At 34.3% G+C, this 22,286-nt stretch overlaps 4 protein-coding genes across 4 annotated transcripts; 2 read left to right on the top strand and 2 right to left on the bottom strand.

The window, feature by feature from the left end:
* Positions 1-2: 2 nt before the first annotated feature.
* Positions 3-6,835, top strand: LOC119831933 (protein wech; the record flags this gene model as incomplete). Its single annotated transcript, XM_038355503.1, has 1 exon — positions 3-6,835. A coding segment is annotated over one exon (2,040 nt), but the record flags the coding sequence as incomplete, so codon positions are not given.
* Positions 6,836-7,528: 693 nt separating this feature from the next.
* On the top strand, positions 7,529-9,176 carry LOC119831934. Its single transcript, XM_038355504.1, has 5 exons — positions 7,529-7,637; positions 8,182-8,297; positions 8,389-8,534; positions 8,768-8,882; positions 9,014-9,176. Exons 1-5 carry the CDS (start codon positions 7,529-7,531, stop codon positions 9,146-9,148), a joined length of 621 nt encoding a protein of 206 aa, XP_038211432.1. The 3' UTR covers positions 9,149-9,176.
* Positions 9,177-9,428: 252 nt separating this feature from the next.
* LOC119831935 (protein sneaky-like) lies at positions 9,429-14,920 on the bottom strand. Its single transcript, XM_038355505.1, has 9 exons — positions 14,908-14,920; positions 13,599-13,769; positions 13,161-13,332; positions 12,890-13,052; positions 11,980-12,231; positions 11,209-11,424; positions 10,683-10,888; positions 9,926-10,194; positions 9,429-9,629 (listed from the first exon to the last, which is right to left on the bottom strand). The coding sequence occupies exons 1-9, from the start codon at positions 14,918-14,920 to the stop codon at positions 9,466-9,468; spliced, it is 1,626 nt and encodes a 541-aa protein (XP_038211433.1). The 3' UTR covers positions 9,429-9,465.
* A 220-nt stretch (positions 14,921-15,140) lies between these two features.
* On the bottom strand, positions 15,141-20,940 carry LOC119831816 (ubiquitin carboxyl-terminal hydrolase 14). Its single transcript, XM_038355349.1, has 11 exons — positions 20,801-20,940; positions 20,224-20,402; positions 19,655-19,762; positions 19,257-19,371; positions 18,648-18,894; positions 18,207-18,363; positions 17,960-18,025; positions 17,532-17,714; positions 16,820-16,928; positions 15,768-15,947; positions 15,141-15,648 (listed from the first exon to the last, which is right to left on the bottom strand). Exons 1-11 carry the CDS (start codon positions 20,814-20,816, stop codon positions 15,521-15,523), a joined length of 1,488 nt encoding a protein of 495 aa, XP_038211277.1. The 5' UTR covers positions 20,817-20,940; the 3' UTR covers positions 15,141-15,520.
* Positions 20,941-22,286: the final 1,346 nt, after the last annotated feature.

Here is a 22,286-nt window from a genome sequence, read left to right on the forward strand (position 1 = left end):
GCCATTCCAAGGAAGATAATTCCAGCGGCTCACCCGGAACTTCATCTTCGGTTTCAATCACCTGCTTCCGTTGTGAGGAACGCACGCCCACTACGCGTTGCCTTGAATGCAATGATCTTTTTTGCCATGAATGTTGCCATAAAGTAACATCCGATTGCCAGCTACGTGAGCACACGCTGTTACCGATTCATCAAATTTCTCCTATCGGTGCCAGACCCAATTCTGTGACCAATGATAAAGAAGTTATGTATTGTGAACTGCATTGTGATCCTGTTAGATATTATTGTGAAGCTTGCATTATATTTATTTGCCAGGAATGTACATTGTGGGTGCATAAAGATCATTGTTATTCCCCGATAAAGGGTGCATTAGATATGTGTCGTATTGGCGTATTTCGTGCAATTGAGGACACGAAGACTGGGACGAAGGCAATTAAAACGGCAATCGACCGTGCTGTAGCTATGTCGAAGGCATATGAAAAGGAAACAGCTGAAGCTAATATGAAAATAAGAAAAGCGATGCGTTGTTTCGCACAGGCTATTGAAGATCGCGAGAAATATTTGCTGGATAAAGTTGAAAAAATGCGTCAAGCAAAAATGAATGAGCTGACCGATCATATGAATACGTTGCGTGGTATTTTAGCCGGTTTAGCTCATACAAATGAAACTTTAGTAAGAAGCATGGACTCGGAAGGTATTGATTTGTTTATGGCCAAAGAGAAAGGAAGAGCGCAAGTTGATTATTTCTCATGTATGTTCAAAAATATGTATATAACAGAAGAGCGTATTATGTTCATACCTCCGAATTATGATTTAGTCGATCAAATTAAAAGGCAGTGTGACGTACAATCTGCGCCAGTAAATGCTTTGCACTCATTAACATCATCATCATCGCTTCAATCCCGCCAGTCATTACTGCAATCTCTGCAAACAGCTCAAACTTATCCACCTCTGACTTATAATATGTCGGTAACTAACAGTCTCCGTTCTTTACCGGATTATACTAGCAGTCATACGAGATCTACAAATTACTACGATCATAGCATTTCCTCGAGTATTTCGATGGATTCTAATCCCGCCCGTGGAATCGGACAAGCTATCCCTGGCTATTGGATGTCAGTTTCAGTAAAGCCAACAAGAAGCCCTGTTCCAGGAGTTCCTATGTTTTCTTTTGGTAGAGAGGGTCAGGATGAAGGCCAAGTATCTAGACCATGGGGACTATGTGTAGATAGGGAGGGCAATATCATTGTAGCGGATAGAAGAAATAACCGTATCCAGATATTTAACAATCGCGGTGAATTTAGAACTATGTTTGGCTCGAAAGGGACTGGACCTGGTGAGTTTGATCTTCCAGCGGGAATAACTACAGATACTTACGGTCGTATTATCGTTATTGACAAGGACAATCATAGAGTGCAGATATTCACATCTTCAGGTAACTTTATCTTGAAATTTGGATCGTTCGGGAAGGAATGTGGACAGTTCCAATATCCTTGGGACGTTGCTGTAAATACTTTAGGTAATATTGTCGTAACGGACACGCGTAATCATCGTATTCAGTTATTTACTAGTGATGGGACGTATATAACTAAGTTTGTGTTCGAAGGGGCTAATCCTGCTAAGATGCTTAAAGGACCTACTACGCCTAGAGGTGTGTGCTTCACGACATCCGGTAATATCATAGTGTCAGATTTTGAAAACCACCGTTTGCTTATGGTGGATCCGACCCTATCGAAGGTGTTGCACTGTGTCGGCCGTGAAGGTTCCGGCATCGGAGAACTAAATCGCCCCTCCGGCATAGTGACGGATGACGACGGACGTATTATAGTGGCTGATTCAAAGAATCACCGCGTACTTGTGTTTACTTCTGAGTTGCGTATTCTGTGGGCAGTCGATCTCAAGAGCCCCGGCTTAGACGATAAGGACCGACCCAGCGACGTGGCTCTCACCCCCGAGGGCTACCTCGTTGTGCTATTCGAGACTTTGCCCGACACCGCCCGCGACATCTCTTCCCATGGCAAGCAATACATTAAGGTATACTGACTGACTAGGTACGTAAAAGTAAAATTACATTGTGGACCGTAGGTCTCTTATATTATTATGATGTATTTTTTTGTTTTGTTTAAGTTGTGATTGATTTCATAATGTGCCAATTTTATTATATTTGTGGAAATCCGGATCGAGCATAGCTTGTACGGAGAATTAGTATTTGTTCATGATTTACAAAGGTTTGCACAAATCAAATTCTCCTTAAATTCTTTGAATACTTTTGTTACCATATAATTTTGATTTCGTTTCCGTATTCGACTAGTCTTTAAGGGCCAAACGTTGTTTGCAATGAAGAAACAAACACACTTTTTGTGGCAGTTACAGCTTTTATATATTAAATCATATCCACGAAACACCAAATCTAATGAACAGGACATACTTCGATTATATTTTTTATCGAACACTTTATGCAATGCATAATAAATGAAACAAATCGTCAAGATTATTATTATATGATAAAAGATCACGATGTGATTTAAAAGATGTTTTTTATGTGAGATAATTTAAAATTAGCTTGAAAAGTATTCTTTTCCAAAATGTTACTTTTTGCGTTCTTTTACTTGTTTAATTAATTGATTATTTCAGCCGCTAGAATATAGGTTTTTTTGTGAATTATTTTGCGTATTATAGATATGTATTACGTTTTCTTTGCGGATTATAGAAGTGTGGCTGTTTGTTTTCGCCCATTTTGATTATATTATATTTAGTTTATAGCTATTTTCTCGACTGCGTTTAGACTTTTAAAACTCGGTAGGGAAGGGGTGGACAACTGAGCTAAGAAATTAAATGCAATAAACTTTGAGACTGACTTTAGAAGACTGTCTTAAAGATGATGGCGGGGGGGTGGCGCGGTGCGGTGCGCGGGGAAGGCATCGCTCGATCGCGTAATGCAATTTTTTACCAATATTTTAGGTATTACATTATAAAATTCTTATGCACACCTTATTGCTACGTGATTCTTTTTTATTATTATTTTTTCTGAAATTTATTTTGTTATCTTATGTAATTGGTAAAAAAAATTCGACTGGATTTATGGGCTGATTTTATTTTTATATTTTAAGAACTGATTTAAATTGAAAGAATTAGTTTCTAATTTATTATTTTTAAAATAATTATCATAATCTCTAATAATGTAAACGAACTTAGTCTCAATGACTCGTTTAATTAGGTAATTGGATATATGTTCGCCGGGGAATTAATTCTAATGATCACTTATTTCAGGAGGGCAGGCAGAGGATGCGTATATTGTGCTTCCCTTCCGTGCTTTTTTTCATTATTTGCTTTTTGTATTTGACCAACACAGTCGCAAAAGTCACAAACAGAACATTGTAAACTTATTACAATATAAAATATTATATATATTTTAACACCGATTTAATTTTAACAGCAAAGGAATATATATAATAAGAATATATTTGCCAAATTACAAGCACATCCCAATCTTGCCTGTCTTCGTGTGATAAAACGTAGTAATTGTTCCACGCGAATATTCGGTTAGTTAAAATATTTTAGCAAAATTCATCCTTCAAAATTGATTATTCTATAAATTAACATAATATAGTATATTTTTTAAATCTTTCTAAGTATATCGAATGTATTCGATTTAACATGTGTTCAGTCTGTATGTGTTCACTATTTAAATGTAGGTTAGATTAGGGCCGGTCGGTTCCAGAACTATCATTGTCTAGTTAAATTGCGTGCTGTAGGCTAATCGTTTAAGTACCGCTTCCAAAATAGTGTTTAATTCTTAATATAATGCACAGTAATCCCCAAACTTAATGACCGGGCTGAAGTTGGCACTATTGTCATCTTGCTCACGCAGGTAGTACTTATTACTGTGGCGTAGGGTATATTTTACGTTCTACACATGGATTCGCGCCTAACTTCAGCCGGGCCAGAACGATTGGAGAGTAAAGTACGTTGTTGTAATAATATCGATGTTTAGTCACTGGTTTGCCTTGTCAGCACCACAGAACTATAGAACGTATATCGTATGGAATCCTATTAATCGTCCTATGAACTTATTCGCCTTTAGAATCTGTATCTTTAATACCAAAGCTCTATATTATATATATATATCAGTGTTAAGTCACACAACCATATAACCGCTTCTTAGATTATATAAAATTAACAGTGAGTAGTTTGAGCTCATTAAAAAGCAATGTCTCCCATATTCAAGCATAATGTTAGGTAAATTTAATGTTAGAATAACATTTTTCACGTTTTGTACTTAGGTTAGGTTAGGTTAGGTTATGATGCCGTTTCGACATAACTTCAAGCAAAGATTCACTATGGAGTATGCGGGTCATCTAGTGATGACTATTTTAGCAATAGATTATAAAGTATGGCTTGATATAGTGGAAATTGTTGTTTGAAGTGAAATAAGTACTGAGAGACTAACGCTCTATTAACGTATTTCGGATATTGTTGTCTTTGTTTTGCGTCCCATATTGATATGGTTCTGTGGGGTACTTTATTTGACAAAGAAATCTCTTAAATTGGACAGATGTTATTGGATAGCAGTAATTTAATTCACAGTATTATATCTGGTAATCAGTAATATAAATGATGTTAATCGTAAATTTATTACCGCTATGTAATTTTGGATTAATTGGTAAGATTGGAAAATAATCAAGAATATTCGATACATGACAGCTAAAATTTTTAAACTACCTTTGTATTAAGTAAGACAAAGACAACAAATAGATAATAAAAATCAACATGCAGTAGGTTGCGTCTTTTACGGTCAATTAAGGAAATTCCGCTAAAAGAATAGTTTTATACTAATTTTTATTTCATATCATAAATAATTAAAGTGAATATTACTTAATTTTTTTGTTCAGTGCCATTATAAAAAGTATTATGTTATTTTTAAAATAATATGTTGCATGAAATGCATTTTTTTATATTATTGAAAGTTTTACAAAATTATAAACTCGAAGTCAGATCGATAGTTATTTTTGTATTGACGACTGAATCTCGGTATTTTAGACAGTGATTTACAATTTTGCATAAACATAATTAAAAGGGGTTTGCCAAGCAAACTCAACTAAATATTTTGCTAATAACTTCATGGTATTGAATGTAGATTTTTCAACTTGCAACAAAACTTATTCTTAATTTCTGGTCACGTAACAGAATCCAAACCACTGAGTATTAAAATATACCCATTAAACAACACACACTACAATTTGTAAATTATTTTGAAGTAATCGTAAGTCTGCTATATTAATACTGGTATCACTTTACATGCAATACGTTCGGTCGTTGCATTCTGTTATCGAATCAGACGAAGAGAATCTAATTCTAAATAGTAAGTCTTGAAAATGACTGCTTAATGTTACTAGTAAATATAATTTTTAAACTTTCATATGATTTTGTCATTAGTTATGTTTAGATTTATTTTGTTAACACTTTTCGTGAAGGGAATGGCCGGCGATGTCTGGAGCAGATTTGATCGAGTTCTACTTTTAAATAAACTCAATTTGTGAAATAAATCTGTTTCACGTTCTCGCCTCCCATTAACATGACCACTTTGTAAAAGTGAACCAAATTTTGAAGCGCATAATATTTTGATGTAATCACCCAAGTCAGAGATTTGATCGCGAAACGATGTGAAATGTGACAGCTGCTAGTTACTAGCAGTATAAATGTGGTTTTGTGATAGATACAATAAAATTGAGAACTTATTCGAAGCGTGATGGTAATTTTTCTACGAAGTTTTTCGCCGTTTGAAATTTTTATCAAACGCCAAAGGAACGTAATGTGGTTTCCTTATAAAACGGTGTTGTGGTAAGACGCAATACGATAACTGCATGAGTAATGTACAATCGTATGAGATTCTAGCGGATTGTATTGAGCCATTATATTTGTGCTATTTTTAATGTTAACTAGGCTTGCGTTGTGTTAGTCTTAGTGCAAGCTCAGCCATCCATCTCTCCTTTCCTACGTTAATGACATAATATAATCGAACATTTATCGTAGTTAATATAAACGTATTCAAAATACTCCTTCATAGCGCGTAGTGTGTGGATAGGCTTACGATGAAATCTTAGTAAAAATAGCAGAATAATAATATTGAAGGGGAGATGAATGTCGACGAGTTTCTATTTAGTGTACACGTAAGTAGTATTTTTGTATTCGTTCCTCGATTGGGCCGGTCATTATGTCTGGTCTGCGGGGAAGATCACGTGTCAAAGTCATTTGTGATACGTCAGCCAACTGAGTATCTGAGTATGTCGAGACGGAAAATGATGTGACTCGGTACGTAAGAACCATCATACATATACTCTCGAAACGTAACAAGAATGACTAGACGCGTGTATAGTTATGTTAGACCGAACCTACCTCACTTGCAAAAGCATAAAGACTGATATGAATTAATGTGTCGGTGGTCAGATCACTGCATTAGAAGTCTGTTGTCTACTAGATTAAGCAGAATTCTTACTCGTAATTACTTCACTTAAATTAAGCGTCCAATAATCGAGGCAAAATTTTTGTTGAAACGAAGTCGACAACAGTCTTTTTCTTTTATAATTATGTATATCTTACGTTACTCTCCTGTAATATTGTTGAAAGAAGACTGATATTTTATAAATGTTCCTATATTTTAATTTAGAATAATTTACTGCCTACCATATTTCATTTATTTTTTAACCCTTCGGTAATGAACGTTACTTTGACTCTTGTAATCTTATCAATTGTGCATGACGCTATATTATGTCATGGATTTTTTGAAAATTTTAATGCAATTTTGTATGAAAATTAATCAAGTGATTGATAAATAATGGTGTTTTATTTTATCCCTTTAACTTCTCTACTTAGTTTTCTATCACTTGGACTTGAATCAATAGTTTAAACCAAAGATTCATACAATTCTAAAAGAGATCGCATTTATATATATTACCTACGTCATGGACATTTTTTTATTCTTACCTGATATCAATACAGTGTTTCTGTGAATAGTTTGGATTAAAAATAAAGTACATTTTAAAACAATGTTATGACGATTCAAAATAACTTCTATAATAAGCCTAATTGAATAAATAAAATTTTTAGTTTGAATATAATGAATACTCAGGATTATTTACCGATGACTTAAAAATTTGTACTTGAGACGGTAAAATTACAATAAAATGACACAAGTAAATTAACGCACCTAAGCTAGAAAGTCCCAGACAAATACTGGCGGTTTAAATCGAAAAATAGGAACCTTTATCAATTTATGAACTACTACAAGTTCAATGAGAAATTCTTAATTAGGACCATAGAGTTTGCACATACCTGGCATAGTTTATTTTTAAAAATTAAATCTGACATACTTTGCTGTATATAAAGTAACGAATGTGTTACATAGAACAATCGAAATAAGTGTACGTGTATCGAAAAATTAAAAGTGTGGCTACCACGAAAATATAATAAAAGCTACATCATTCAACACGAGTAACAGCATCTATTGAATACTAAGAACAGTGAAATAAATGGGTCACCATGTGAGTGCTTTGTTCTCTAGTCTCGGAAGGTTCTTCGAGTACCCCGTGAAGAGGAAACCCATATGCTTTTACAGACAAGAGGACTTCACGGCTACCGGTAATTTTGTTTGATACAATTCTATTATGACCTTTTCAATATTCTGAAAAGGTTATTTATACGCAAATTTTTAAATAAAAGGTCATTTACTTCCTATTATGTTAGTGAAACCAAACTAAACTGCCTACTACTAAGGTGTTTTACCAAAATCAAATTACCTGTAACAAAGCTTTCATTATAACAATGTTCATAAATGGAAGAGCGTGAGATATACCTTCCTACTTAATCAGTATGTATGAGCCTTTGATGAGGAGCCTTTTCCCGAATGCTAATAAATATATTGCCTTTGGCTCCCAATTAAACAGGTTTGCATTAAATATTGAGACCAGCTCTACCATTTTATATCAATATGCCATTCACGCAACTAGTTAGCTGAGGACACCTTCTTGGTTCAAAACCTGTAGGACGTATAAAACGACACCTAGATGTATTTTACACATGCTGCAAATTCTAATGTATAGTGCGACGACCTACCTTCAGTAATTATGTTAAAAAGTAAAAACAACGCTTCTGTAGGTTACATTATGTATGTCAAAATAAAATAAAACAGGGGAGCCGCAGAAAAAAGTGACGGAAATACAGAAAACCACGAAAACTGACTATGACAAGCTGGTAGAGCTCTTCTACAAGCGGCTGGCTGAGCAACGACAGTACAATCAAGTAAGGGCAATGGTTTAATTCCCATATAACATGAGGTTGTAAGTTTTATATGACGTAAATTACTAATTTACATGTTACTTTACTCCTACAGGAAATGAAAGAACAAGACCGTAGGTGGAGCATGCAAAAGGTGGTAGAGCGATTTCCAGGCTGGAACGAAGTAACAATCGCTAATCTGCACAGCCTTTTCTTGCTTTTCGATAACCAATCGAACGGAATGCTTGGTTTCGATGATTTGTTAGTCTTGTTTACAACAAACGTATTTAATTAGTGAATCAAAATATCGCTGATCTAAACGCACAAACTTACATATTAATTGTAAGCGAAGGCATATTGTTGCCACGGCTTATGGTTTGACTAGGGTTTAAGCTGCAAAGATATACCATATATACGCTGACGCACCGGGATCTAATGAACTAGTACCGTTATTGTATTGGAATTAATGTGATTAAGCTGTTTTCTATTTTTAGCTGCGCAGTTTTAGAGAGTTTGGGAGACGAGACGTCTATGGAAGTACGCAAAGAAAAATTCAATGCTGCTGACACAGATGTAGATGGATGGATCACTTATGATGATTTTTTGTCGGTAATGTATTTAGCTGTTGATTGACTTGCCGAAGCGTTTGACTCCCACATTCAAAGATGATGATATGACCATAGTAGTTTTGGTCTACGGATTTATTTTTATCTTTGATTTAATATTATTTATCTTTCTAGCTGGTGTACAACTTCAGTCCGCAAGAAGATGGCCAATTGACTGGACTGGCTCAGCTCTGCAATGACGTAGCTGATAATATACAATTCGTAAGCAATTTGACAGTGGGCGAACAACTAGAATATGGCTTATTCTAAAATGTTTAATTTCGTGTGTCGTAATGTTCATAATGTTGCTATTAATAAAAAGTGTTTCCACACATATGAATTTTATTTCAGCACAAAAAAATTTTTTTTTTCGTGATAATTAAAAAGAAAACACCTATGTGTTTTCTAGCTAAAATTCAGTTTAGTTTCTTCAGTGTGGAATGCCAAGTAGTGTTGGCATTCTGAATAAAGTCCAATACACAATATACCTACATCAATAAAATCGTTAAGAGTATTTCAGGCCTAAATAATAACAAAGAAAACCACACTGTAAGTCGTACACACATATTTATTTGCATTCAAATAAATTAGTATCTAGGTGGTCTATCATCACTCAAGGAGTCCACGTCACTTAGCTCGTTGAGAGCGGGGTCGCAGGCCAGGCAGCTGCTGCCTATGTCCTTCCAGCACTCGTCACAATACAAGAAAGGACATTTGACATTTTCACACGAGTGCCAGGATTCGTTATGTCCTGAAAAAATTATAGTCAACGGTAGATACGATACCTTTTGTATACATTTATTCATAATCGGTAAAATATTTAGAGCCTTGTTATGTATTAAATAAACTAGATACCTACCAACATTTTAATTAAAAAGGGATTAAATTTAAGACCTAACCAGTACCTAATATATAATATAATATTACTAAATAAGAACGTATAAAACAGTTTACGTACTTTATTTTTTTTAGGCTAATAAACATTTTACTCAATCATTGTTCCATTGGGCTAAATCATCAAATACCCAACCTAAAAATACTACTAACGATTTTGTAATCTGTGCCATGGTTCAGTCTCCTCGCAAATGAGACATTTCATTCTAGCATGAGGTAGAGCGCCCAGCCAACCCAAAATACGAGGAAACTTCATCCTTAGACTGAGAAGGTTTTCCCCAGAAAGGTAGTGGGCGCGGACCGCCTGCACCGCTTTTCTACGTAACGTCTTTTGCATTTTCAAACGTTTCTTCAAAATATCGTTGTATAAATGCAATATTCTTTGCTTTTCTCTCTGAGGGTAAAAATAACTGCAGATTAACCTGGAAATGTATCGAATAATTAAAATGAAGATTTCCTATAAAATTACTTACAATAACAACTATATACCATTATTTTTAAATCTTCGATGGATTACCAAGTAAATCAATGGAAGCAAGTTGGACTTCGAGTCCAGACAAGCATGCAGAAAATAGATTAATATTCCAATGTATATGCGCTCGTCGATAATGGCACCGCTGCTCGAAACGGTGAAGAAAACATTAAACAAAAAATTCGACGATAATATGATTGTGACATTGTTCAATCCCTACTTGGCCAGCGTAGTAGATTGTGGCTTGAGCCTTCATAGGAAGCCTGTGTTCCAGTTGTGGGAATTATGTATGGGCTGATGATGATGAAATAAAATAATACTAGGTGAATATGACATAAATGGTTCTTGACGCCTATGGAAAATGGATGTTAATTACTACAAATAATTTACACGAAATAATTACGCTGAATATTCTGCATTTTCGAAATTTAATCTCACCGTCTTAATCGAAGTGTGTAAGGATTCATGAACAATAGTAAGAGAATCCAAAGATAGCCTCCGTATATTTTGACATAAAATATGGCGGGAATAGCTCGCGGCTGCGGAAGACATCCTTCATTTGTTATGGATATGGTAACATTAATGGCATTTAACTCTTGAACCATTTTGCGCAACATATCAGCAACAAAGCCTGCACCTTCCACCTGAGTTCACAAATACAATTAATTCTAAAGTCCCTCCTGCAATTTCTGCGGATGAATTGCAACAATTAGGTACTTTTTTATAAGATATTAAATAACTATCTAGTAAACATCAGAGCGATGTGTTTACAGTTTAAAATGAAGAAATCATTCACTGGCCTAGATATTATGAGTGACCAACAAAAAGTGCTGAGAAGGTTAAGCGCGTTAGTAAAATTATATTTATTGTTGGAAAATGCAAAGGCTCGTTTTGTTTCTACCACTTGTTTAATGCGCTTATGAATGTTTTTGGCTTCACAAATCATCATGAAACAGTTAGCTACCTCGATTTCCAAGTCTCCCAATCCATTGATAGGGTCATTATCAATAGCATACTGTCTAACCACATCAAGCGCTTCATAGAACAACCTGTCCAGCATCACGAACGTAGTGGCTGTGATCGCTTCCAGCATTACTTTGAGTACTTGCGTAAATAGCTTGCTGCGTTCAGATGGAATATACGAAGTGGAATACACGTCAATGTATCTGTTCCTTTCCATCTATAATTTGACATTAGGTTTACGTTTGAAGCTTGGGTTAACATGGGACAGTTAACTTTTATGGTTACTTGGTAGAGTTTTATAAGTACAGCATCAAATCACCGCAAGGTTAGATTGGATATTTAGAGATTTAATATAGTTTCTATATAAGACTCTTCCGATATTAAACTTTATAATATATATAACTTTTTTATTTCTGAAAAGTTCGAGTCTGATAGTTTTCTTGTAGAAGTAATTAAAAAGCAGTGGTGGGTCAGTGAGGACTTCAATCGTAAAGTTAGGAGTTCGAGACCAGGCGAGCGTGTAGAAAATAAATTGACTTAATTAATACGCGCATTATCCACATCATCACTGCTTGAAATGGTGAAGGAAACCATCATGAGAAAACCGGCATGTCTAAATGTTCGATGACATATGACATCTGAAAAACCGCACTTGGCCAGCAAGGTGGATTATGGTAGACCCTCTTGGGAGGACTGTGTACCTATAGTGGGAACAAATATGGGCGGATTATGATAGAGGTTGATATAAAAGGTGAAGATGAAAATGTATTACCTTTTTCAGAGGCAAAAGAGTACACTGAAGTTTCCTACGACGCCTTTGATCAATCCTTTTGAAGTAACAAGTTATGTATACATTATCATAATTTATACTCGTCAAATAAAGATCATGATAACTTTGTGCTGATATAAGCAGCCGCAAGAAAAGGAGAGCTAAGCACACATGAACCCCCAGGACAACTATTTTTACTATATTGTATTTTTCCTCAAATGCATGTAGAACTTTGAGGCTCGTTTCCTTAGCCCTCTGAAAATTTGATCATATTATCATTTTATCTATTGTTTTCATAGCTAACGAAATTATTCTTTATTTAATAAATTTATTTATTTCGTGTAAGAAAATAAATATGTACCTGAACATTATTTCCTATTCTGTCATGAGTTTTTTCATGTTGAATATTCACTTCAGTTAAGTTTGCAATTATTTTATTGGAGTTATTCTTTAGGTAATAATAACATTTTCCAAGTTGGGGATTTAACTGCAATTCAAATTCTGTTACCATTGACGTTTGTCATACAATTTTTGAATTGTAAAATATACTTAGATAAAAAAAATCATCATGTCGTATTTCCCTAAAATTACCTCTTTTTCAAAATTGCACACGGACTGTCCAACGAGTGGTCTCATATTGCAGATATTGTGGAGCATTAAAGGCCAGCATAGTACCCCAGCGTATATTGGGATACTATCATAACACACATTAAAAGAAGAAGAGAAAATCTCCATACAATATATAACTGCACGTGACATTTCCCTCTCGCAGCGATACTCGACTTTTTTCGCGTAATTCTTCCAATACTTTTGTATTTCTGTTTCATTTGGAGATATTCTAAAAAAGTTATGTTACATTATGTCAAAGAAATGAAAAAATCTATATCAATAACAATTTCGGAAAATAAGTTACGAAAAGCAATTTGAGAACTAACTTATATTTTTCTTCAAGATAATCAGAGTGATGTTTGAAAGCGAACATGTCGTCGACGAGATCGCTTGCTGGTCTTATCTTGAGAATTTCATATGTATTCTCCAGTTCTATCTCTATCGGACCCACTACTGTCTTAATTGATCTGAAAAATAAACTGTCACAACTCAGCTAGATCGATACATTATTGAAGTGTGCACATAAGCCGATTGTGACGCGTTAATAAAAAATAGCCTAAAGTTTTTTTACGAACCTCAACGTACCTTTGAATTCACCGATTTCAGTCTTCATACTTAAGAGAGCTCGTTTAACAGGACTCGCAATGAAAGAGTATTTAAGCTTTGTGAGGTTGAAAGATAGTTGATTGCTGCAGGCAAACACACGAACTACTTCTTTCGCGTTCAGGGCCATATTCGTTATTGGTCCTAGAATGTAGTAGGAGAATATCTATTTAAATTTTAGATTATAACATTAATAGAAAATAAAAAGTCGTTTTTTTCAAATATTTGGTACCTGCATAAATTAGGCTTAATATGAAATTTGAATTTTGTACGAACTTACCAAAAAAGCCGTTTTTGAATATAGCAACGTTTAAGTAAACCGTCTTATATATCCCTTATGGAATCAGAAAAGATTATTGTAAAATATCTTTAACAATGTTTTTTTTTCTTTTACAATATGAATTACCTACCGGCCACTACATAAGTGAGAACTACCGCCTTCAATATCCCGCGTCCAGCTTTACCGCAGTACATTGGAAGAAGTAACAGAGTAATACTTCGTACTTGAATGGAAAAAGCGTTCCCTAAACCTAAAAGAAAAGTAACCGAGATTGTGCAGTCAACTATCTTCCTTTCTAAATCTAATTACATACAGTTTTCTTCTGTGAAATTTATAATGTCACGCATGAAAACTATAACTACGAAACACAATTGATATGGTGGATTTTTAAAAGTAATATCTATTTTCATTTATAGAAATTTACAACTTACCTAATACTAAGCTTATAATTAAACCCAAAGTAAACCCTATATCATCGGGCAGGATATCCTTTAATAAAAATCGATAGTAAAGTTGTCCAAGACAGAATCCCGCTACAAAGGCTAAACACCATTTCAATTTGCGTCTTTTATGGCTTTCGGAAAATATAATGCAATTTAAACATGGGCACAAATAACGCAAAAATCCTTTGGAAAAATGCTCTAATCGTTCGAATAAGACCATATTGTCAACAAATTATGTATAATGTCAATTTCGAAAAGTAAGACACGGTTTTATGGTGCGACTTGAAACCATAAACAACGACAACAATACGATTTTACGTACGTGTTTAGATGTAAAAAAATTGCTTTGAGGTAAATATGATAGGGTAGTTAGCAAGTATATCAAAAATGATATTTAGTTTATCATATACGAACGTATTATATAGTACTGTCGTAAAATAGTAAGTGATAGAAAGTATACACGATAAAAAGTACAAGAAACATGTTAATAAGCAATTTATTACCGGTACATCTGTAATGTGCAACTCAGGAAACGCAGTAGTTGCAATCCGGAATATGAATTTCTGGGCATTTTAATAAATATAATTTATTAGTCATGTTATTTTCTAGTGTTTGATTTTACGCTGGTAAACATTTAAAAATTTCAACTTTTAATTTGTCTTAACATCACGCCATGATAAATTATATAATGAATAAATCGCGTTTAAAAGCCTTGTCTTTATTTTCTAAATATATGTCATCAAAATCGGCTCACCAGAAAAATACAGTCGAATTGAAAATTCGTCCTTTCTTTAAGTCGGTTGAAAATATTCTTGTTAACAAGACTAAAATAAAAACAGATTTGAAAGTCTAAGGAGAATTATGTACCTACATACCAAAGCTCTTACGAAATTCAAAGGAAATGGCGAAATTTCGCATAAGAAATTCTTTTGCAATTTTAATTCATTGAAAAGCATACGAGAGCCATTAACACAGGAATAGAAAAACATTATTTACATGTAAATGTCATCGCCTAATGATCTTAATGTCATAAAAAATCATCCTTATTTGTCATACTCATACAGAAATATGCCGTATATTCAAAATTAAATCTATTTATTGCCTTTTAACATTTAATAATTTGTTACCATTAACATTCAACAGATTTTTAGTTACAACGAATATCGTATGTAATCAAAGAAAGCCATTTAATCTTAGTCATTAAATGACATAAATGCAAAATTCTATGAGAACGTCAAGCATTTTTATTAATAAAAAGCCATACAATTATAATTCTTGTATTAAATATCATGTCGTTTTTATTTTTATTTTATTTTTCACAACTTCTGGCGCAGAATCATTTACGTACAGTAAACAACTAGACTTATAATCACGCTCAAATGTCCGAAGCAAAATTCTACCCACGCATCATTAGGCAAATGTAAGCATTGGAGAATCTTTACGATTTTCGACTTTATTCATAGGTATCAAGGTTGTAATTAGGTTGAACTTAAAACTGTTTTAAAACATTTATCTCCGTTTGCTACAAAACAAAAGACCTTTTATAGGCGATTGGGTCTAGGTGTTTACAGTACGTCAATGCGCGAATTGTTCCCAGGTTTGCAGCGGTCTACGCAAGCGCAGTGGGCGGCTCTCCAGATCTATCTTCTGTGACCTCAGTGACCATGGGTTCCTCTTCATCGGGGATCTCTAACACTTTGGGTCCGTACAGCAGCAGGTACGCGCAGTGCCAGTCACCTGCAAGAAAATATTTATTACTACTCTAGTCATCAGATAAAAAAAAAATAATTTCCGTGACGGGCGTGACAGAGTCGACGTCGCAGCGCAGCCGCCGACCCATCCCCTCCCGCACGTACCTCCGCCGCTCAGCTTGAGCACCTCCTCCTCCGTGACGGGGGTGACGGAGTCGTCGTCGCAGCGCAGCCAGGTGGCGCCGCGCGCGACCCACGCGACGTAGTGGCCGGAGGAGGACGAGCGGCCGCGGTGCGTCAGCACGGCCTGCAGCCGGTAGTAGCCGCTGTTGTTGCTGCCGATGTCTGTTACACCATACAACAAAGTAAATATTTAAATGCATATAACTCAAATGTGACTGACTGACATAGTGATCTATCAACGCACAACCAAAACCAAAATTTTGTATGTGGTAGTCGAGCACGCTTCGGCACGAATTGGGCCAGCTCGCACCGGGGAAGTAACACACCTCCACAGAAGACCGGCGTGAAATATCACTCTGCTGTATTTCGTTCGGTGAGTAGGGGAGGCGGAGGCCCACATCCTTTTCCTTACCCTTCCCAGTCCTTTCCTTTATTCCTCTCGATAATTCTTTCTTAATCCCTTCCCAATTTAAAGTCGGCAATGCATTTGTAGAGGCGTAAGGTCTGCAATGGACCTTATGCCTCTCTAAATGTTCATGGGCGGTGGTAGCGCTTACCATCAGGCGTCCCACAATCTCCATTGCCGACTGTGACATAAAAAAACACAAAAAAAAACCACTGGACGAATCGGGCTGAAATTTTGCATGCAGATAGATGTTATGACATAGGCATCCGCTTAAATACAATTCATAAACATTTGAAATTATAATCATAGAAAAATTCGATCATGCATGACCATGGTCCGTGATGATCAATTCGTTAATTCGTTAATTCGTTCGTTCGTTCGTTCGTTCGTTCGTTTGAGAGCAACGATACCACTTCTTCTTGTGTCAAGTGGTAATAAAATACATATAACAGATGTTAAATCACTCACGCTGTGACTAAGTTTGTAAATTGTAACGTTCAAGCTGTGAAATTATTTTCAAAATCAGTTCAGCTGTTTCTGAGATTACACAATCTAATGGATACTTTTTCTTAATAACATAAGTACATAAGAATAAATAAAAAAATTATGAACAGAATGCGAAACTCACCGTCCTCAAACCAGTAGGGCATTAATTTATTTTTCCTGAAGTTCTGGTTGTCGCCTTGATTCTTGTTTCGCGATGCAAGAGACGATTCGACGGATGCATCTTCAATTTCCTATACATAACCGTGACAATATCATTGATAACAACTTTTTTTTTTCTTTAACTCACATCACTTGGGGGACTCAAGATCTAAAATAGGACCAATTGACAACACTTTCCTATCAAAGACAATAAAAAAAGAATTATGTGAATTTATTAAAAATCCACAGAGTTATTGAGTTACAGTACAAAAGTATAAAAAATTCTATAGTAGTTTATTTTACTAACTTTTTTTTTCTTTCATTCTTAACCTTTTGCACAACAAACATATCATTATTAATATTTTACTATTCATATCATACACATACAGAATCGTATGTGACCAGACTGGAGAATCACCCAAATTAACTTTCTAGCCAATTGAGAACAAGGACATATCAAAAACGTAACGATATCGACATAATTTAAGTGTCACTTGAAGAGCAGATGTCCTCATTGGAGGGCTTGCTCTAAATATCCTACTTTGACAGGCAACACAACCCCTTATAGCAATGATTGCAAATTAAATATATAATAAAAATATATATATTTTACTATTCCAATTTAAATGTAGAGGATATTTTAAGATTCTAAACCAAAATCAAATCATCATAAATGTACGCAGACAAATATGTACCTTAAACTTATTCCGCATAGGAGTCAGTCTCTCTTGCAGTTCCGGCGAGCAAAGTTCATACACATCTAAGTCGAGAGGAAATTTTACGTCCTTCAGTATTTTCGCATTAATCGACTCTTTCTCTTTGTAGTAGAACCTAACGAATTGCACTGTCAGGTATGCGGGCAGACGACTAATTTTGCTCTGAAAATATATATATAAATATTATATCATACTTGCGATCCGCCCATGGCTTCCCTTGATTGACTACAAAATTTTGTAATTCGTGGATTTTCGAAAAGGAGAGAGAGTGAAAACCCCTTAAAAAATTTTATTCATATATATGTGGCCTGTAAGCTTAACTTAATATTGCTCTGTTACAATATAAAGTTTTATCAAAATCGGCCAAAAAAAGTGAAATTAAATATTGGGACTTATTTAATACTCACTGTTTTCGTATAAACAGCATCTCTTCCTAGTGTCTGTGACAGTTTCGTGATTTGTTCTGACATTTTCTGTAAAAAAAAATTTAAAACCTTGTTTTAACTTAAATTAGGAAATTAGTAGAATGGATAGTGAAAGTGGCTTTAACAAAGATGTATTTTTGATATGATCATTCACAACTAGCTTTTTTTAAACTCCATTAATTTTATACAATTAGATCACTTTGGAAGTAAAATCAAACTACGAACTCACAGATCTGAGTCCAGACTGCAAGTATTTCACATCCTGCGAGATGAAACAGGAGAGCTGTAGAAAAGACTCTGACGATTTGGTCGGTGGCTCATCTGCCTCACTGCACACTAGTTCCACATCCAAGGTACCACCAAAATATTTCTCGATGAATGACTTGCTGCAACAGAAATGGATGCAATAAGGATATTTTTGTTCTCAGCTTATTTGGATAGATGGATGGAGATATTAGTTAGAGGTCTGGCTCTTCCCAGCACTTCCAACTGTGTTAACTGAACTTCCAACTTGATGTGTTTTTTTTTTATTTAAAAGCTTGGAGGCACCTTGTGATCCCATTTTAATTTGGCCAAGCGTTAAGAATTTGAAATCAATTTAGTTTTTTGTTAAAAATTATGATTATCGCAGCAACATCCTAACAACTCACAATCACCTATCACGTCATACCTTTCCGGTGCCGGCATGGGCAGCCTCATCCTTAGCGCCCTCACTATCTCCGTCCAGCACTCAGAAGCGTCCTGCTGTGCCAGGTGCCCATCGGAGCCCCACTCAGCCAGGCGAGGTGCTGCATCGTGCAGAGCTTGCAGCAAACGTGCAGCTGCTGCTGCGCACGAACCGGCGCCCCCGCCTTCTAGCGCTCGCACTGTGTCACTGAGCGCTGATGTTAGACCACCTGCGGTACCACCTCCAGAGGCTGTGGAAGAAAATATATTGTTCATAAATTCATATAAGATCTGTTAATCTGCTAATATAAGACTTGTACAGATTTTAAGAGTGGTCATGTGATTATCATCTTAATACAATTATTCAATTAAATAATATTTAATTTATTTGGTAATCATAGCATATCTGAAAATTTTAAAATAATTATTATGCTGCGGTTAATTATAATTAACCGCACCGCAATAAAAAATAGCCTATGATGCTCATTGAATATTTTTTAACATAGGCTATTTTTTATTGTGGTGCAACATCTGATGTTCCTGTGAATTTTCTTACGATTTGTCCTGGTGAAGCTGTGCATGGAAAGCTAGTATGTGAATAAACTTAACTTACATTGGTCATAATTAAGTAAGGCATTTCTAAGTTCTGGGACAGTCTTGAGGCATTGCACTGTTGCATTCATGTAGCATGTGTTGCCTAAATTGACCAAACCCTCAGGGAGGTCCAGCTGGGAAAAAAAAATAAAGAATAAAAATTTATTGGAAATAAGTTATAAAATTTTAAATAAACTTCAATAGATAAATACAAAAATATGAAAATTTAGGTGTAACAAAATATAATTAGCCAATTATTTTCATATAATTAACCAATTAATGACAAATTTCAAAATATAAAAAATTATGCTTAGATAGAGGGATGCTATCTTTAATTATTATTATACTATGTAATAAGTTGAATATTTAGATACTAATACACATTTTATACTTAATTCTAACAAACAGGTTACTTACAGCAGTAGCCAACTCTGACTCATTCATGTCTTCTACAAATTTAGTTTTTTCCACTGGCGCTGATGGCACATCTTCTTCTTTACTACCCATCACCAGCACTAAGGCATTCTAAAAAATTCATTGATAGTCATCATTTAAATTTTTATGAAATAATTGATATAATAAAGTATTGATGGGATTTGGTTTATAGGTAAGATTGTAGAATAGCTCAATTTATTTCAGTTTAATTTTAGTTGCATGGTAATTATGATTTTGCACAATTTTGTAATATTGGGAAGAGCAAGCTTTTTACATTTCAAGGTTATTAATAGACCTGTACTTATATTTGTTATTCTATTGAAAAGAGTATTTTGTCTGAACCCTATTGCATGAATCAATCAGTTTATATTATGTTTTAATTCTTGGATATACTTGAGATGGATGTATAGATGTATCAAAAAATAAAAACAAGTTTTCCAATTGGAAATTGCATTAAACAATAATTTTTCAATTGCATGTTGTATTGTTCAAAACATGTAACCAATGAATGTTAATATTTTAACGTTTATCTAAATTAATTGTATGCTCACATTGGTAAGTTTAAAGTTGGCCCAAGAATCGTCTCTAAGAGTGACACCTTTGCAGACTACTTTTTGTCTTTCAGGTTGGACACCAGTTAAGGCAAATATCTGTGCCTTGAACACCACCGGATCATCATCTGTGTTGACTTCCACGCCGGGGAATGTCTCCTTACCCCATTTGACTTTAACTGTTTAAAGGAAGATAAAGATTAGTCTCGATTGAAAATTACATGTTTATTTAACAAAAACTGTAATTAAAACGTTTGTTATATTAAGCTAATAGAAAAATTAAATTTATTCTAGAAATATGAGTATTTTTCTATAAAACAACAAAACCGGCATCTTATTCGTGAAGTCATCCTTGACATCATTATTTATAATATAAAAGAGACTCTACATGCACATTTATAGTGTAAACAAGACAAATAATTCGCACTGGTTAGTACCATTCAAGGCGTTTACTTTGTTCCTAAATATAAAACAAAAGTTCAAAAAGTATAATATCTAGTATTTAGAAACATCTTTCTAACCTAGAAAATACTAAAGTGATTAAGCATAATGTTATTTCGAAAGCAGAATAACTTACCAGAAACCTTAGGCATGATTTATGTATCTAAAAATTGCTTTTTATTTGAAGAAAACGGAAAGTCCAACAATGTAAACTTATATTTTGAAAGTCACGATTTACTTGATTTGCAAGTTGACAGACGTCACAAGCGAAATCAGCAGTTTAAAAAGTTTGTTAACATCTGCATTCGAATACTCGTATCAGAATTATAGAGTTGAATATGATGCCGGCGACCTACGAATATTCGTAGCCGGCGACACATTTGCATAAATAAGCAAATAAAACATTTGCAAAGGCAGGAAGGTTTGTAAATGTTTTTTCCATGTATAAAACTAAAACTACGTTTGAATGTTTACATGCAATGTGTGGCCCAGTTTGAACAGACGTATATTATACGAATATTTGTACAAAGTATTAAATAGTTACTACGTGGCGCACTGACGCAAGTAAGTGTGAATCTCTATAATATAAAATCTCGGTTGAATCTATTTATATTTAATTTATATACTTTGTTAAAAAATTAAAGTTAATTATATGATAAATTATTTTGACATGGCCTTTTGCCTTTGGCTTTTCCTTTTTCACACCCTTACCAGTCAATTCCTTATATTCAGTTGCAAATCCTTTCCTACCTTACGAAAGTTACCTTCATCATTAACGGGTAACATCATCATCAACAGTTTATATTGTACTAACGGTCCGGCGTGGCTTCACCTATGGTACTTTTTTCCCCATAAGACCCTTCCTAAGTTTTAAGCTAAGGCTTTTTATTTTTATACATATATTTTGATATTGTTATTGAAATTATTGAATCTTTTTGGAGCATTTTTCCATTTTTTTTATCGATCTCGTCTCGGAAAAAATCGTCTGTTCTTGAGTTATAGGTGTTACTTACACGACTATATTTTATGTAGATTGAGTACATTAGGTTTGTAGCTCAGTAATTTTCAACTTTTCAACAAAAATAAGTAGAATGTGTTATTACCAAGGTTTGTGTTTTATGTTTCAAATATGATTCATATCGATTCAGAGATTTAAGCATGCTAGCGCATCAGACAGTCATACTTATTGCACATGTATATCGAAGGTAAGGGAAACTAAATAAAAAATAACCCCTATCACGAAATATGCGCAAATAATATTCTTAATGTAATGTTATTATGTTTCCAAAGGAGTAATAAATTTATAATATTGTAATAGAAACGTACGTAAATATATTTTACCTATTATAACTTATAAGCATGATTACAAATAAGATTTTGATGTGTAAAAAACATTTAAACATTTAAGTTATATAGCAATATGTACTCAATACTATAAAATGCTATAAATGTTTATAAAGAACTTTATCTTCTAGATTTGGTAATTATGAAAATAAAAAACATTCGTAAATGAGCTTTGGGCAAAAATAATTTAAGAAAGCTTTATTTTGAAATTTTGACCAGAAACGTTTATAATTGCTTGTACAACTACATTAAACATCTAAAATTTAAGTGCTTAATAT

Source organism: Zerene cesonia, chromosome 14 (genome assembly GCF_012273895.1).
Source record: "Zerene cesonia ecotype Mississippi chromosome 14, Zerene_cesonia_1.1, whole genome shotgun sequence".
NCBI lineage: Eukaryota > Metazoa > Arthropoda > Insecta > Lepidoptera > Pieridae > Zerene > Zerene cesonia.